Source organism: Hibiscus syriacus, unplaced genomic scaffold (assembly GCF_006381635.1).
Source record: "Hibiscus syriacus cultivar Baekdansim isolate YM2019G1 unplaced genomic scaffold, ASM638163v2 tig00110940_pilon, whole genome shotgun sequence".
Lineage (NCBI taxonomy): Eukaryota > Viridiplantae > Streptophyta > Magnoliopsida > Malvales > Malvaceae > Hibiscus > Hibiscus syriacus.
In genome coordinates, this window is record NW_024062923.1 from 1,166,694 (window position 1) to 1,185,469 (window position 18,776).

At 37.1% G+C, this 18,776-nt stretch overlaps 1 protein-coding gene and 1 pseudogene across 2 annotated transcripts; both read right to left on the reverse strand.

The window, feature by feature from the left end:
* Window positions 1–1,596: 1,596 nt before the first annotated feature.
* On the reverse strand, window positions 1,597–3,902 carry LOC120147428 (39S ribosomal protein L47, mitochondrial-like). 2 transcript variants are annotated; one of them, XM_039160809.1, is made up of 3 exons: window positions 3,721–3,902; window positions 1,955–2,111; window positions 1,597–1,778 (listed from the first exon to the last, which is right to left on the reverse strand). In XM_039160809.1, exons 1-3 carry the CDS (start codon window positions 3,861–3,863, stop codon window positions 1,671–1,673), a joined length of 408 nt encoding a protein of 135 aa, XP_039016740.1. In that variant the 5' UTR covers window positions 3,864–3,902; the 3' UTR covers window positions 1,597–1,670. The 2 variants fall into 2 exon arrangements, with proteins under 2 accessions (XP_039016740.1, XP_039016739.1); XM_039160808.1 differs by having other exon boundaries at window positions 1,598–1,775; window positions 1,952–2,111.
* Window positions 3,903–5,278: 1,376 nt separating this feature from the next.
* Window positions 5,279–18,776, reverse strand: part of LOC120147549 — a 29,291-nt pseudogene continuing 15,793 nt past the window's right edge.

An 18,776-nucleotide genomic window follows, 5' to 3' on the forward strand; every position in this document is an offset into this window, starting at 1 on the left:
AACCCAGAAACTTAACTTCAAAAGTACACAGTGAAATGAAAGCCAAAGTGAAGAGAAAAAAAAATGTAATTTTCAACTTAACCGGTTATCGTCTTGGTCGGCTCGGCTGCATTCATTTGAACCATTCTTTGTAATGTTGCAAGTTGCAACTAGGCGGCCAAGCGGGTGGCATCTTAAACCTAGATGATTTTTTACGGCAAACTACACCAAATGTCAATAAATTTATGTATGTTTATGTTTTTATCACTAAATTTTTAAATGTTATGTTATAGTTACTAACATTATCAATTATAGTTATTATTATTATTTTGACTCCTATTCTTCATTAATCTTTTAGTTGTTGTAAAATTAATATATTTTTATGTTATAAATATATTTTTATATTAATTCATAATTTTTATTATAACCAATAAATTTTATAAAATAAATGTAATAAAATTTTATTGCAATTTAAGTTAACAATTACTATAAATTTTTATTATAATTAATCTTACGATGATTGATGATATTTGACGACCGATCCGAGACAATAAATGGAGGAGTCAACTGTTTTTTTGTAGGAAAACGATAAAGATATCAACCACACTACCACATTATTAATGATTTAACGATTTAGTGACAAAAAATAATCAAAAAGTTTAGTGGTAAAATTGGAACCTTTTTATAATTCAGTAACCGAAATGAGACAACACCTAAAGTTAAATGACTAATAAATGTCATTTATCTTTAAAGCAAATATACAATGAATATGAAATTTACAAATTATATATCGTGAAAAATGTCAATTAACTGTAAATAATATATGATAATGAAATTACAAATTGTATGACATTGAAAAATGTCAATTAATTCTTTAAAGTCAATGACATTGAATCTAGTTCTGGAAAGCGTAAAAATAATCCAAATGATCATGATTTTGAAAGTGTTTATGTCAAGATAAATCATTCAATTTCGATACTACTTTGAACACTTAATATTATAAACAAAAAAGAATGAAACAAAAGGTAAAATCAAAACCCAGATTAAAATCAAAGTAAAATAGCAATAATAAGAAAATTTTCAGTGTGGATATCTGCATTCTTCAACCGAATAGACCTATTCTGTTTTTACAACTAAATTCTTAATCGTATGCTTATAGAGCCAAAATTGGATGCAATAGTCAAGTTATGGCTAAATTTCTAGCTGACTGAATCGATAAACGAAAATTTCCAATTAACAGAGAAACTTTCAGGACAGAAAGTCAAGTAGTACAGAAGGGAAAGACTAAAGAGTGTTCCTTCATGATCAGCTGCAATTATTGATTGAATACACCCCAATGGGTCATTCTTTTGATTATGTGGCTGGAATCCAAAACAGATAAAGACATACCATAATGTCCCTAAAGAACTGATGTCTTTGATTCAATAATGGAAGGATAAAGTCCTGCACATGCAACAGTAGGGCAGTATCCAATTATTGATTGAATACACCCCAATGGGTCATTCTTTTGATTATGTGGCTGGAATCCAAAACAGATAAAGACATACCAGTAATGTCCCTAAAGAACTGATGTCTTTGATTCAATAATGGAAGGATAAAGTCCTGCACATGCAACAGTAGGGCAGTATCAAATCTCTACAACAAAACAATAGGAAGGCTTCAAGAAAAGTGATAGGCAGTTTAGTACAATATCACAGAGCATTTATCATCTTCTTCATCTCAGCAGACCTCCTCGGATCAGGATCTTCAATTGCTCTTTCTGTAAGTACTTGCTTGATACGGCACATTGACTTCCTCGCCTAAATTTCAGCAGCAGCAAGAAAAATACCCAGTAAGCAATTGGATTTAAAGCATTTCATATCCTAACAAATGAATTTACTTTCTAAAATACCTCATCCACACAGACCCTTGAGGATATTCCAGCAACAAAACAAATTAGATCAAATGACAAGCAGTAGCAGCTAGATTATTATACCTTGGGGATGCGTTCTGGATTGGGAAAACGCAGGTTCTGGGCTTGAAGCATCTGTCGTTGTGTCATCAGCATGTTTTTCTCTTTCAACAGAACATACCATAGTTTATGGAGATCATCCCAGGACTTTAGACGCAGTTCAGAAGCTTTCAACTTCGACCTGAAACAATGAAATTTTAAGAATTGCACAAATCAGAAAAGCCCTTGAACTTGAACTAGAATGATGGCTACATGGCTCGGGTCTTGAATTACAGCTGGCGCTTTAAGGGCAGGGATTGAGAACTTTATTTGGTTTAATTATGAAAAAAATGAACAGAAAACTAAAGACTTCGGACTAAGGTTTAATTTACCAGATACAAATTTATGCAGAAATTGTTGACATAAAAATATCGTTTGTCTAATCGGAGGAAAATACTGCAATACCAGTGTATCCTTTACTCCAGGAAAAGTTAACAAAAACAAGTTGTACTCCTTAAGGAAATGGCATTTCCAGCAAATACATAGATCTGCTGAAAGAATCTTGTTGTAGTGATTCACGACCAGTTTATCAAAACTAAAGCATACCACCACATATTAGATTCCAATGAGACTATCACACTGATACCAAAGTTGTAATCTATCCCACAACACCTACTAACAAGCAACTTCAAACAGATAACCTTTGAATCAAAATTTAGTGAAACAATGGATGACTATCAGTTTAAACAAGCAGGAAATAACTTTATAAATACAGAGTGATAAAATAGATTTTTCACCCGAGGTGGCAGGAAGAATGATGTCTGTGGTGTATGCGCGCCATAACTTGAATATTTTCTTAATTACGACATCACTAGCATCAGGATTAAATTTCAGGTGACTGCAGGGACGGAGCTCCCTTAGGGCCCAAGGGGGCCCCGGCCCATGTTAAAATTTATATATTCGATATAATTTTGATTTAATAGTATTTTGGTTTATGTAAAAATAAATATTTAAATTTAAAAATTATAAAAATTTATTAAATATTTAATCAAGTAGGGGTAAAACTAAAAAATGATAAGTCTGTGTTCTCAAATTTTTGGTCTAATTACAATTTAAGTCATTGTAAGTTTAAATATTAGACAAATTAGAAGTTGTCTTTTGAGTTTTTTTTTTTAAATTTAGAGTGAATACAAGGTAATATATGTATAAATACTTTTAAGTATTTGACAATGAACGCTCGTACCCCTACATAAGTGCTTGAACCCGGGAACTCAAGGATAACAACAATCCCTTAATTACTAAGGTTGATTGGTCTATGCTGAATTTCGAGTTTAAATACGTAATAAGTCTTTATATTTTTATTAAATAGTTTAATATTTCGGCCACTGCTATGATTCCGTCCGTGGGTAACTGAAAGTTGATTAAGATGATGCAAGAGAGTGATTTTTGCTAGAATGACAATGTTATCTACATTTTTTAACAGGTAGTTATCGTTGTTTATTCAAATAAAGGACACTACTAAAATTCGACTAAGCCTTTAAAATTGCAATTTGTATCACATCTTGGACTTTTTTAAGTTGGAATGTAACTCCACCATTGGGAAACAGTGCCCATTAAAAAGCATAAGACAACAAATCAATTGCAGGCAGTGAATGACATAAACTAGCATGTAAGTGGTACCAGTAATCCACAGATTCAAAATTTGAAAGAACATGAAAGATTTCCAGTGGCTTTTACTTTATTATAGCAAATAAGAAATGACGAATGGAAACCCGAGTTCAGAAAAACGGAAAAATATAGAAAGAAAGTACCGTAGACAGGTTTTTTGATCATCGAGGTTTCTATCAGCCTCAAAAAACTGCTCAAGAGGGTTAAATGCGGCGGCGGCGGCTGAGCTTTCTGATTTAGCAGCTGCCAAGAGAGCTGTCCTCCCTACAAATCTGGACAGAAACATGGTTAAACTTTTTTGCAGAAACTTTTGCGACTTTAGGGTTTTAAGAGTGCAGCCCACTGCCCCGATTTGAAAATAAAGCCCATTTTCTTCGTTTTTAGTATATACCTTCGTGTTGTAACCTTTCGAATTTCATAGAAAAAATTTAAATAAGATTTGAATGATAAAATAGTGTTTATAATTTTTTTTTAAATTAATTTAGGTGAATATAAGATATTAATTATTCAGAAACTCTCAATCATTTGAGTTTAAACTCATGTACCCTGACATATATAGTGTTTGTACCCGGAACCACAAGAAATTGACTGTGTTAGCTTCTATCTCCTGGCCTTCAATAAAAAAAAAGGTTGATCCTCGATTCTCCAAACTGAACTATGGGTGTCTTTGTGGATCTTTCCCTCGCATGGATAAACGGGTTTGAACGCCTTATTGTCCAAACCGATAATGTCCATGCCCACAAGTTGCTGACGCCAACCTCCCACCCTAGTCCGCACTCTCTGGTTCGAGCAATTGATTACCTTTGTCACGAAGCATGAACAGTGGACTTTATTCTGATAAACCATGAAACAAATTCGACAGTCGATTTCATTGCTAAATAGGTTGCTCCAGCTGACACCTAACGAATCTATGAAGTCTTTGAATCACCCCCTGATATGCTAGTTGATATTAGATCTTACAATATTCTTGGTACTCCTTGTCATTGCGTAAAGTAATATTTTCCCAACTTAAGGCCTTAGGTCTCCTTTTTATTCAAAAGAAAATGTTCAACATATTATTTTAAAATATATATTTTAAACATGATACTAGAAAACAATAAACAAATTAAATGATATTTGATTATAATTTTATAATTTTATATCTGAAAATTCAAAGGCAAAAGCGTAAGGGATATTGTGTAAATTCCTTTGTTACATCGTATCATTAATGTAAGAAGGATTTAACTACAGAATCCTCTCCATAGTCTCCTTTTTTCACCAACAAACATCAGCAAAAGAATCGACTGTGTTAGCTTTGTTTAGTTACCTTGGTGGCTGCCAAGTGCAAAGCCAGTTTACTGAGCGGTTGCTCGAAGCACAGAAACAAGGACAGCTTCCAAACACCGAAAGCCTTGAAAATCCTCATCTTCTGGGACAAATATCCATGCACACAATCTTCTTGGCGCTAATTTCATCTGAAATTCGGAATTTCTCGGCATATAAGGTTTTGACTCCTAGAACCAGGGGAATACTAAACGTACTAAATGACATTCCATGGGCAAGTGAATAGTGCTCCATGCCAGTCAATCTAGTTACAGGCTAATATCTGCTTCCATTTTCATTCAAGCAGGCATGAAGTCATCTTCTTCATTAATCGACTCGGAAATGAGCCTGACACCCAAGAAGACACCTTGTTTGCAAGAGTGAGAGAACATACGAAGATCAAGCAAAGGAAGTTTTACTAGTGAACCTGTATGAAGCCAGTCAATCAGTATACATTGATTATGGGGTGATAGTGCAGGAATTTGGTATCTTTACGCTAACTAATCTTATTCAAGAAAAGAACGGCCATGTAATAGCAGCTTATACTGAAGAAAGTACCGAGAACTGAACCAGCATCAAATGCATTGCTCCTTGAATGCACAAGTTCAAGTTTCTGCCCTCTACCGTATCTAAACTAGATAGATAACAAATGATTCTACATTCTCTAAACAAGGTATCCCCAGATGAATCTGAAAAGCAGGGACGGTACCTTTATGCTGCCGGCTTCTAACAAGAGAGTGAAAATCTCTGGTTTCTTGTATTGTGTATTGAACCTGTGACATTGGATTATATATAGAAACTACAAATCCATATTTTCATTCAGACTCAAAATAACTATCATAAATAGAAAGGTGGTCAAATGCATCAAAATTTGCCTTCAGTCCAACAAACTGACTACCAAGCCGAGCACAACCAGCATTTGGCCACTGGCAGCTGCCATCTCGTGTACGCAGAGGACATAAAGTTTCACATACTCCACCAAGTGGACTGCTGGAAACCACATCGTCTGACACAACTGTAATTGAAACAGATAAATCTGACTTGTCATCATGCACTGTACCATCAGATTCCCTCATAGGAGGAAACTGCATAATTTTTTCCCGAGTTTTTGTTGAATTGCTTTCAACATCAAGAGTACATTCACCATTACTTGTGAAGTTAACCCTGCAACCGAGTGATTGTATGGCTCGCTTAATGGCAGCACTTTCCTTGCTGGCTCTTTTGGCTAAGTTAATTGCAGAGCTACTGAGCCGTTTCTCATTCAGTAACTCTGTTTTCAACGTTTCCATGGCCAACGAGTATTCTTTAGCTTTCTTTTCAGCCGCTTCTTTAGCCTGCTAACATCACAACCACCAATTAATATTTCAAAAAGAATCTTGTGCTTAGCAAGAACAGTTACATGTTCCCAATTTTTATTTTGATAAGAATTGGAGGCCTCGTTAAAACCCCCTTCATAATCATCAACATACTAAACCATATGTCAACGAAAATTGGAAGGAAAAGAGTACCTCATGATTTATTAAATAAACAAACCAGTACACCTTAGAGGAAAGAACACTCCAATCCAGATACAGACATCAAATCAAGAAAAACCAGAAAACCTCTAAGAACTCAAACGGCCAGATAAAACAAGAACAACCCTATCCGATACCAACTCACACCTATCCCGTGCCTCACATCACTAAAAACCAAAATAACCGAAAGCAACACCCAAATCCTAGTGTGAAAAAAAAACACAACTGACTCCAAGAGGCGAACCATCTACAAATTTGGAACATGTTCCCAATTTATTTATTACACCATGTGTTTCTGAATAATGAGAGGGGACAATTTGGCTGAAAACAGTAAAACTTAACACTGTTGACAGCTCATCAATTTATTAATTTCCAGATTTCTAGGAGTTAGTTCAAGGTTTGTTTTTCATTGATTACTCCGTATCATTCCCAAACTTCTTGCTACCTAATTCCAAATAATTAGCAGATTCTAAGCATTAGAAATGGGATAGTTCTTTGTATAATGTACCTGAATTCCTCAATGAAAACAGCCAATTTCTTTCTGTTCTCTTTTATATAAATTCTTTCTTTTCCCTGTTTTCATAGTCAGAGCTATTTGATTTTATTTTGGCTAAAAACAGTCGAGGCAGATGTGACTATAGAGTGTTCAGACTTCAAAGGTGTTATCTGAAGTCTGAACCTTCTACGAGTATGTCTTCATCTGCAATTATTACTGGTGGGGAATCCCATTCTCCCCAAATAACCCAATAAAAACTTAATGGGACTGATTTTCCTGAATGGTCTCGATTATGCTAGAAATCTGAGGCAAAGGAAAATTGGGTTACTTGATAGGCGCCGAAGTAAAACCAAAGGAAGGAGAAGCAGGTTACTCAACTTGGGAGTCAGAAGACTCTATGGTTATGGCATGATTCATTAATTCCATGGAACCCAAGATTTCCTGGACTTATTTATTCTACAAGACAGAAAAGTAGATATGGGACTTGGCTAATTAAATGTAGCTGATCTGAAAAACTCGGCCTGAAGGGAGTTTTGAGTGGAAAAAGTGTTGGGCTGGACTAGCCCCTCCTAAAGTCCAAACTTTTTTGTGGCAGATTTGTCATCGCAAATTAGCAGTGAGAGTGGAATTAAAAAAAAAGAGGGATTCACATGGCGGATGTGCTTTGTCCTTTATGCCATTCCCATGAAGAAAGCATAGAACACCTGTTCTTATTGTGTTCTATTGCTAGGGAAATGTGGATCAATTTTCTAAGGTTATGGGAAATCTCTTCTGTTCTCCCTCAAGGTCCATCGTCCCTTCTCTCTTCTTGGCCGAACCTTAGGCAGAATTCTATTATTTGGAGGTTCATCCCGGCTGTTGTTTTCTGGTCAATTTGGAAGGCAAGGAATCTGGTTGTGTTTGAAAATGGGAAATTTGACAGATCCGGTCTGTACTTTATTATTAGATTTAGGTTGGCAAAATGGTATTTAGCTAAACACCCTTCTGTTCAGATTCAGACTGACCTACTAATAGAGGATCCTTCGAGGGCTGATAAATTTCATCTTTCCTCTACTCCAAAGAAGCTTATTGGCTGGACTCCTCCTCCTTCGGATGTGTTTAAACTTAACGTGGATGGGGCTGTTAGTGGAGATGGGATGCAAGGAAGAATTGGAGGTATTTTGAGAGATTCTAAAAGCTGTTCCTTAGCCTTTTTCTCTACTGCAGTAAGGCCTGGTCTTCCTATTTTGGCAGAACTAAAAGCTATTAAGGAAGGAATTGATTTCTTCTATTCGTCTGATTGGGCTAAAAAGGGAAGATTAATTATAGAGAGTGATTGCAAAAATGCAGTGGACTGGATTCTTAAACTGCAATCTGCCCCTATCTTTTTCAGTGATCTGGTGGAGGAAATTGGGGCTGTAATTTATGATAAAGGCTGTGTTCTTAATTGGATTCATAGGAGTTGTAATTTGGAGGCTGACAGGCTAGCTAAGCAGGGGATTGGTTGAGTGTAGAAGGCTTTTTCTTGTACTGTTTTCTGATTTTTCTTCGGTTGTATAGGCTCTTTCTTTGTAATTATTTTGCTAGTTTGGTAATCAGGACTCACCTGCAGCTGATGGGGACCTAGCTTAGTAGGTTTAGTCTAAGTTTGTTTTGTTGTTTTTGGTTGCTTTAGGGCGTTATATGGTTTTATGTTTTACATAGGGGTGTTGTTCCTGGATGTATCTTATGTATTTAAGTTGTTGAATGAATTTTTTTTTTTTGATAGGAATAGGAAGCCTCGTTAAAAACCTCCCTCATAGTTGACCCTTTCCTAACAGAAAGGATCAAGTAGTGGAGGGAGGAAAAGAGTGCCTCATTTTATTACCAAACCGGAATTACATAAGACTTAACAATACAGCAGATGATTTTACATTAGACTTAACAACTTCAGCTACTTCAAGAACCTACAGCTATAGAAAAATAAACTATAACTAAAACATACAACCAACCGATCCCCTGCTTTGCTAAACTATCTGCCTCCCCATTACAAGACCTTGGAATTAACCTAATTAAAACCACCTTTTCAGAAAGGATCAACAAAATTTCTCTAACAAGAGGCAACATGAAAACTGGTGCCAAAGACGGGGTGTGAATCCACTCCACTGCTGACTTACAATCACTCTCAACAACCAATCTACTGCCAGCAGACCAACTTGAAGCTAGAAAAATTTCGATGCCTCTTTTAATAGCCTTTAGCTCTGCAACTGGTGGGGGACCTTGACCAATATTCTCTGAAAAAGTCAAAAGAGTGCAGCAATTCCAGTCCCTTAAAATGCCTCCAATACCTCCAATCGAGTCATTTAACCTAACAGCTCCATCAACATTCATCTTTACGAAATCAACAGGTGGAGGAAGCCAACCAATAACAGAATGATCCTTAGGTTTAGGAACAGAAATACCATCAGCAAGTGATGGATCCCCAATTAGCAGATCTTCCTGAATAGGGAATTTAGGATACTTGGCTAGGAACCATTTAGATAACCTAAATCTCACAAGGAAGAAGAGAGACAGCCTATCAAGGTTTAAACCTTCAAACACAATCGCATTCCTTGCTTTCCAAATAGACCAAAAAACGACTCCCGGGATAAACTTCCAAATCAATGAATTCAACCTCAAACTCCCCCACGAATTAAGTAAGGAAGGAGGGTCCTGTGGTAGCACAATAGACAAGTCCCAGAAGCTTGTCAGTTTATTCCATAGTTCCCAAACTACAAAACACGAAATGAATAAGTGTTGCACAGATTCCTCATGTTCCTTGCAGAAAGGACAGAGAATATCTTCTTCTAAGGACATTCCTCTTTTCACTAACTCCATTTTAACTGCAACTTTCTGGTGAGCTAACTGCAATAGGAAAGCTTCTACACGAGGCGGAGACAAACCCAACCACACCCCTTTTGACCACAAACCAATACCCCCAACTTCCTTACCAAGAGCTTTCCTGCACGATTTCACTGAGAATAACCCATCACCACTTGCAGACCAAGAGAGAAAATCTTCAACCGAATCAGTGAGTTTTATTTCCTTTAATTTCATCATCAAATCCAACCATTGTTCCAGTTCCCAATCAGACAAATTCCTCCTAGTAATAATGTTCCACTGCCAACCATTCAACTCAAAGCTTCCAAAATCAGCAACCTTACCCCATTTGTTAGTAGAGAGTGCAAAAATTCTAGGGAAAAGAGTTTTTAAAGGAACCTCATCCACCCATGGATCAGTCCAAAAAGATATGGACTTACCATTGCCTACTTGCAACTTCGAAAATGATCTAAGACACTCACCCGCCGAATCATTCTTCAAAAAATTATTAGCAATACTTCTCCAATTCCAAGAAGATTTTGGAGAAATGACCTTACTAATAGACATAGTATTACTACTAATATTATGCTTACTACATAACACTCTTTTCCATATGGATTCCTTTTCATTTGCGAACTTCCACACCCATTTCCCCAATAATGCCCGATTAGAAAGATTCAAGTCAAGAACCCCAAGGCCACCACTGTTCATTGGTTTGCAAACTGTACCCCAACTAACCCAGTGGATCTTCCTTTTATCCGCACTGTCACCCCATAAAAATCTGGCCATTAAGGAGTTTAATTTATTCCCAACTTTGCAAGGCATTTTAAAGAAAAATAGGAAAAATATTGGTAGGGAAGTCAACACTGACTTTAATAGAACTGTCCTGCCAGCCAAGGACAGAGAAGAAGCTTTCCACCCAGCTAGTTTTGAATTAAAATTTTTAAGGACAGGATCCCATAAAGCTTCAGAATTCTTCTTAGCACCGATTGGAAGACCCAAATAATCTGTGGGAAAACGATCAACAGAACAGCCCACTTCCAATGCCCAGTCTAATAAAATATCCTCATCAACATTTACAACATAAAGTTTACTCTTCTTTAAGTTTAGATGCAACCCCGCCATTAGACTGAAAATCCTCAACACCCTTTTGACATTTTTAATCTGAGTAAGTGAAGTTTGGCAAAAAATGATGAGATCGTCGGCAAATTGAAGATGAGATAACCGAAGTGAATCCGCAGAATTCCCAATCACAAAACCTTGGAAAAGTCCTTTGTCAACTGCTTTATCTAGCATCAAATGCAGCAACTCACCTACAATATTAAATAGGAGCGGAGAGAGACTACAACCTTGTCTTAGTTCTTTAGCCATAGTAAACTCTTCCGAAGGGGAACCGTTCACCAGAACCGAAATTGAAGCAGAAGAGACACTGTGAGATCCACGAACACCATCTAATACCAAAGCCCATCTCCTTCATTGCTCTGTTCAAAATCAGCCATTCAACAGAATCGTATGCTCTGCGAAAGTCAACTTTGAAAACAACCCCTTGTAGACCTTGTTTTCTCCAATAATCGATCCCTTCATTTGCAACAAATGCACAGTCCAACAATTGTTTCCCTGGTATAAACGCAAACTGGTAAGGGCTGATAATGTCACCAACAGCTGCTAAGTCTCTTGGATAGAACTTTGATAGGATCTTATACAAACTTCCTACAAGGCTAATTGGTCGATAGTCTTCAACACTTTCCGGACTTAAAATTTTCGGAATTAGGGTAATAAAGGCGTGATTTACTCCATGCTCCCACATCCTTCCGAAATAAAAATCGTTAAAAAATTCCAGTACTTGCTCCTTTAAATCTGGCCAACATTTCTTGAAGAAAACCATTGTGTAACCATCCGGACCAGGAGATTTAGAACTGTCTGAGGATGCTATAGCTTGCCAAACTTCCTGTTCTGAAAACTTCTCCTTTATTTTTGTAGACTGTTCTCTTGACAGTTTAGAGAAATCCAGAAATAAGTTCTCCACTTCCATTGTAGAAATGGAATTAAAAGCTGTCTTAAAAAAATCATAAATGTGGGTCTTGATCAGAGACGGGTCTGAAACTACAGTCCCATTAATCTTCAGACTAGTAATTGCATTTCTCATGTTTCTGTTTAGAGCACACAAGTGGAAAAATCTAGTATTTTTGTCCCCTCCTTTAATCCATCTCGTTCTTGCTCTTTGAAACCAAACACTTTCTTCAATCCTGTACAACCTCCAGAGATTCGATCTAAATTGCTTCACCTGGTCCCACTCCTGCGGAGAAAGATTACTACCTTGTGCCTTCAATTCTAACTCATTAATTCGCCCTTCTAAAGTTTCAATAGAGTCTGAAATCCCATTGAATTTCCTGCTTGACCAGTTTCTGATTGTCTTTTTAGTTCCCTGTAAAATACTGAAGATACCCCTTCTATTATTCCTTTCCATCAAGTCAACCATTGAAGATTTAACCAATTCCTCAAAGCCTTCTTCCTCTAATAAATAATTGTAAAATCTGAATGGTTTAAGACCCCAGTCTACATACGAATCCTCCAATGACACCGGATTATGATCTGATATGGACCTAGGCAGTAGCCTTTGAACTACGTTCGGAAAGCAGGTCAAAAAATTACCAGAAATTAAGAACTTGTCAAGCCTAACCCAGGTTGATTCTTCCCTATTGTTACACCAAGTAAAAGTTCCTCCCACCAACGGAAGATCAATTAAATTTGTTTGCTGCAAAAAATTCCTAAAAATATCAACAGAATGCTAATTTTGAGACCTTCCCATCTTCTCAGCCGGATCAAGATACGTATTAAAGTCCCCCCCCACAAAGTAGATCCGATTGGGCTGAAACAAACTCCAATAATTCCCTGTAGAATTCATCCTTTTCAGATTCAGTGGAAGGACCATAAATATTCATAATCACACACTCTTCAACAACATTCTTAAACTTCCCAAATATTGCAATAATCCTGCTACTTAAGTAACTACTGGACACTTTAAATTCATTATCATTCCACATTACCAGCAAACCCTCTGCAGACCCAACAGCTGGTGAAAAAATACATCCCTCGAGAAGACAACCCCCTATCCTTTTCCTTAGAGCCATAGAACAGTTTTCTAGCTTTGTTTCTTGAATAAGTAGAATGCTCGGCTTATTCTTCCTGACCAACTTAGCTACAGATCTTGTTTTTTCCTTCTTCCCCAACCCCCTTATGTTCCACGAAATAATATTAATGTTACTCATAAATATAACAAATATCCCAAAAACCTCAAATCAAAAAAGCACAATAACCCCTTATTTCAACAATTCCTACTAACCCCCAATCCTTCCTCAAGCTCAATAATTTTATCTAAAAACACCTTCTTGCCTTCTTTAAATGAGATCCCCAGCATCGTACTAACCTCCCACGTAGCCACTGCTTTCTTCCAAAAACATCGAAAAGGAGGGAGAAGAAACTGTGTGTAAACTAGCCACATCCAAAGCTTCCCTAGTCAAATCCTTCTCTGTCGCCTACTCTCTTTCCTATAACTGCTCGAGACTGACAATCTGATCGAGGCACTTCTCTACTCCCTGAATGCTGGTCCAAGTCTCCTACTACAATTTTAGATGGACCTCCTTCCTCATCGTCGCTAATTATTCCATCTTCCTGGGATCGGGGTGGTCAATAAAGGATTGGAAGCTTTTCTATTTTGGTCCAGTGCCTCAGCTGGTCGCAACAACTCTTCTTCTATCTTCGGATCATACCAGAATTTTCTATCTTTTGATCTTCTATATACTCTATTACAAGTTCCTCTATTCCATCTTCCCACCGGAACACTCGTCAAAGCCAAACTTCTGGACAAATGAACCAACGGACTCCAGCTCCTCTGACCATTAGAAAACGTTCCCTTACGTAATTCCATTGGTTGAGTTCCAACAGTTTTAATTGAAACATCATCCTTTTCCTCCTCCACACCTTTGCATTCCTAACCTCGTTGTCCAAGACCACTACGTCCTTTATCGGTTCATCATTGGACTTGATCCATTCCCTGTTTAATTGGGGAATAAATCTGCCTTTGGACCCTTCGGCAATCCATTTCAGATTATATGCAGGCCCTGGAGGACACAAATCTTCATGCTTGATTCAGAAATCAAACTGTTACAGTCTTGGGCTTGAGAGTCTAGGCCCAATTCTTCCCTGAAACCAAGTCCCGCATGCTCCCCAGCAGGATATTTTCCTTTTCCCCGCAAATCTGACAACCCGACATCTAAAATATCCATATTTGACTTTTTTGGTAAAAGCTGCTCCCCATCCCCCTTTTGCAACCTACTCCTCTGTTCCTGATCATGCCAGTTGTCTTTCTTCAGCATAGAGTCTTCAGAAGACTTAAAATTTTCAACTTGTTCCAAAGTCAGACGGCGGCCGCACTCTTCCTCGGAAAAATGATTTTCACTGTACCCGTAATTTGAATTTTCACCATCAATCCCCCCGGAAAACTCCTCCGGTTTTAAAAATACCGATCCCAGTATTGCTTTGGCCTTGTATGATTTGCCGTAAGACCCTATTGTGACCATTTCAGGGACATCAAACGGACTGGCGACCCTGATCAAAACTCTTGCCGACGATAAATCTGACCTGTTCTTTGAAGAATCCAAGATGCCAATGAACTTTCCCCATTTCTGAACAAGTTTCTCCAAGAACTCTACATTCCAGCATAATAACGGTAATCCCATTAATTCCACAAGACAGAACGCCAATGGAACTCCCTCCTCGTTTAGCAATGGCTCCAGCCAATCAAACCAAAAACAGATCTCCTCCTGTTTTCTTGCCCATATATCAGAGTAGTCTTCAATCGATTTAAAGGTTACAACACAGTCATTCCATGCGTAACCCCATCTCGCTATTTTTACCTGAATTCCTTCACTTGCCAAAGCTTTTTGAACAAATTCTTACTCGAAGGAATGCTTGATTACCCCTGTTAAAGACCTTTTCACCCAAGTCGAATCCTCCGAGGAGATATGCATCTCCCAGACATTCCTTATCCCATTAGCAGCCTTCCTTAACCTTTGACCATCCTCTTTATTGACATTTCCGCAATCCTCTCTATTGGTCGTTTCCACCACCTCCTTGTATGATCTACTATCCCTCAGGTTTCTCAAAGATCCAGCATGCTTCTCACCATTTGTTTTCTCCACCCTTATTGGGATTGGCCCATCCCTCGTAGACCTGCCTTCAGTAACTTCTCTATTCCTGTTGTTCTGATATTTTTCTAACCCGACTGAAACTCTTTTTCCCGTCGATCCGTTCCGTTAACACACTGAATAGCCCTCCTCCTCCCTTCCTCACTTGCAAACTGAACAAACGCGAAAGTGTAGTTCTTGTATTTCAGTCTTCTCTAAGAAACACCAAACTTTAGTGACTGAATATTTGAACATTTAACTAAATTATGGCAGCAGATGGATATGTTTATCAAACAATGTTAAAAAGAAAATTGGGTATTTGATTTTCTTTGTGGAGAACCTTTTCCAGCGATTAAAAAAGCATTTGCAGAAGCCAGATGGAAGGAAGCAAGAAGCTTATGATGTTAGTTAGGAACAAAAACAGAGAACTGGTCGCTAAGGCTTTGCCTGGTATGAAGGATGGAAAATTTGTTAATCAAATGTTCAAGATTCATAACACTTCCTTACTCTGTAACTTAACCATTACATTCTAAATTTCCCATCCTCACTCCTTTCTATCCTTCATACCAAGCAGAACCAAGTGTTTCTAATATATATATATCAAGCTGCCAATCCCAGGAGATTAGTGGGGAACTGGAAAAATGGCAAAGGCTGGTGTGATTGTGAAAACCCTATCACATTAGAGAAACTTGCTGGAATATACATAAAAAAAGAGAGTAAATTTGAGGTCATGCAAACAAGGAGACAAACAAAGTAGAGGTTTTCAGTTGCAAAGGAGAATAAAAAAAGGATCAGCCTACCAAAGAACAACTTGAACAACTATAAGTTCACGTTGCTGAATGCCAAGCTGTTACACATGTTCCAACATCAAACTATTCTATAACCCAAAGGTTCCTCTGACTTTTTTGTAAATTCAGAATTAATGGCTAGTGGATTATAGATTTAGGAGTTTCCAAATGACAGGTTACTTGGAGAAGCAAGAAGGGGTTGAGTTCCATTCCATTATTTGGTCCCTTACTTCCCAATACATTAATCATTATCATACATATTTGTAAGATCCGCCTATAGATTATGTAAATCATTCTTATGAATAGTGATGGTGACTAAATCTGTATTGGATAAGAAGCCAGTGATTGTAGCTCGCAGCAGCTCAGAGGCTGAATTTATAACCCTTCACAGGGAACTTGTGAGCTGATTTGGTTAAGGCTATTTAGTGTTATTAAGGCAGCCATAAGTATTGCACAAATTCCAGTTCATCTCGACTGAACAAAGCATGTTAGGAGAGATTGGCATTTTATCAAAGGAAAAATATTAGATGGCTAATTTGCTTGACCAATGTAACTAGAAAACAACAGATAGCATATGTCCTTAGAAAAGGACTTCCTAGACCTAGTTCTGAAGTGCTGGAAATGGTGAACAGATTCATCAGCTTGAAGGGGAGTGTTGACAGCTCATCAATTTATTAATTTCCATATTTCTAGGAGTTAGTTTAGGAATATTATTTTACTTTTATTTTTCTCAGTATCAATACCTGATTTGTTGCCGCCTAATCTCTAGTACTTTACGGATTCTAAGCATTAGAATATGATAGTTTCTTGTATTAGTAATAGTAGCCTAGAATTTTTCAAAGAAACATAAAAGTGAATTTATTTCTATTCTCTTTTACAGAATTTCTTTCAATTCCCAGTTTTCAAATACCTTTTTCAGTTCAGAAAACTTAATAGCCATATTCCTGCATTTAGCCTCGAGCTCATCAGCTTGGGATTCATAAGGACAAGACCAACGAAGATGGAATTGGGGCCAAAGTGTTGGGGCCAAAGCAGCAGCTGGGGGAAAAAGTGGACCATTATGTTTCAATGGGTCATAGAATATTTATAATGGGCATGTGAACTCCCCTCCGAAGAACGCAGATCAGCCAAATAGACCCACAAGCATCCACAAGCTTCATAGACACCACATTGTTGTCTCTCCTTCTCACTGAAAATAAAAACAAGTTACTTGACATATCAGAGGGGGTTTGGAGGAAACTAATAACAAGTGAAGAAAATAATTTTAGGTTCCTCAAAAGTTTATGAAAAAAATTGTATCTCATACTTGAAGGTAGAAAGAACAATACACTTTGTTCGACACTCTGCAAGCTTACAGATCATCTGATATTTTTGAAATGCATATGATTGTAACAATAAACATAATAATTCCAGAATCAAGATGCCCATAGGTGTTACTCACAAATATACACTATTCTTCCATACAAGTGACAAATTATGAAAATAAAAAAGGCAGTATGATTTTGAATGGAAAGGTAACAGATGGCTAGTTTTCTTAACAATCAAATGGAAGAAACCCAATGCAATCTCAGAAGCAAATTGCATCTGTCTCAAGTAAAGCCATGGTTCAGATATGTTTGCTGTGACGTAAAAGTATCTTTTAAATTTTAGTTCTATAAGGTATTGATCATGGAGGATGGGAAAAAAATGGAAGTTAGTTCAAAGGAATTGCTTTGTGTTTCATAACACAACTAATACATAGAATGGGCAACTACCACCAGTGCGCCTCTAAATGCCCTATATGTTTGTTGAACAATTTTTTCCCCAGAACCCCACCCAACAAAAAAAAAATATTCTTCAGAAAGCACAACTTAAGCTGACACAGCAGGCTAAAGCTACTGACAGAGAATTTACCTGTTACACAAGAAATTTCCAAAACGACAGGAAAGAACACAGTCCAAGAATTCCACTAGGAAAGTCTAAATCACCACAAAGCAAGAAAGTCAATAACAATGGGAAAAAACAGAGGACAACATTACAAAAAATGTATTATATTCGATACGAAAAGAAATTAATGTCATGCATAAAGAAAGATGCATACTGAGGAGAACTCAAAAGCAAATGGATATATCCTTAACAACTGGGAAACACAATCAACCCACTGCAAAACAACCAACGCAACAATCAGATCTCAAATAATTCAGTGAACTGAAATTATATACCGATTAATTAACATCAGAAAAAAATATGACGTTTATTATTTACATGAATCATCAGAGATAGAAGCCTCCAAAGATTTTAGTGAAAATACAAACGTGTCCTACTAGTTCGGCGAACTCCTTTAAACAAAAAAATAGATTTAAAAATTCATTTTACATCTAATTTTCAGCATATTTCATCAACGTTTTAACGGTTCTTTCATGTTGTTCCTTGTTAAGGGAGAATAAGTGTTTTAAAACTAAAAGAAGGAATCTTCTACCAAATAATTATAATAATTTTCCCTTATAAAATCACAATTCCATTAGAAGTGAAAATTATCAACAAAGAAATCAACTTCAGTGAGAGAATAACCAAAAATATCTCAGCATGTGCACCTGCAAGAATATGGGGGAATAATTGTTCTGCGCATGAGATGAATTAGGAGCTTGAGGTGTAAATGATCCTGAAGATTGGCGCGCTAGAGAGGATGAAAGGCTTCCAGTAGAAGATTGTGTGGTTAAATCAAATGAAGTTCCAGACACACTTGGCAATCCAATGCGATCTGCAAATGGGTGACCAAATGCTAGCCAATCTTTTTCAACAAGTGCCTGTATTAAGATAAAATAGTCCAGAACAAGACATTTATGTAAGTTATTCGAAGTCCAAGTTCTCAGGGCACTGAAACACTATCAGCATCCCATGTGGATGTGACTTAAGGGAATTGAAACTGCAAAACATTTCTTTGTTGGGGTATATAATAGTTATTTATCTAAAAAGTAATACCAAATTGTGATGACGACTCACAAAGTGGAAGTAAAGAGGAAAAGGTACAAGCAAAATCTAGAACAAAATATGCGGCTTAAGCTGTAGTGCTGCAAACGAGAGACAGATTCAAAAAATGGAAAACACAAAGGATGG

What these genes read in the sequence shown, in the direction of transcription:
- LOC120147428 (XM_039160809.1), bottom strand. Translation starts at nt 3,863, where the DNA reads ATGTTTCTGTCCAGATTTGTAGGGAGGACAGCTCTCTTGGCAGCTGCT. An exon ending in GATCAAAAAACCTGTCTACG is followed by an intron (nt 2,112 to 3,720) that starts GTACTTTCTTTC and finishes TCATTGTTTCAG; the next exon opens with GTCGAAGTTGAAAGCTTCTG. An exon ending in ATCCAGAACGCATCCCCAAG is followed by an intron (nt 1,779 to 1,954) that starts GTATAATAATCT and finishes GCTGAAATTTAG; the next exon opens with GCGAGGAAGTCAATGTGCCG.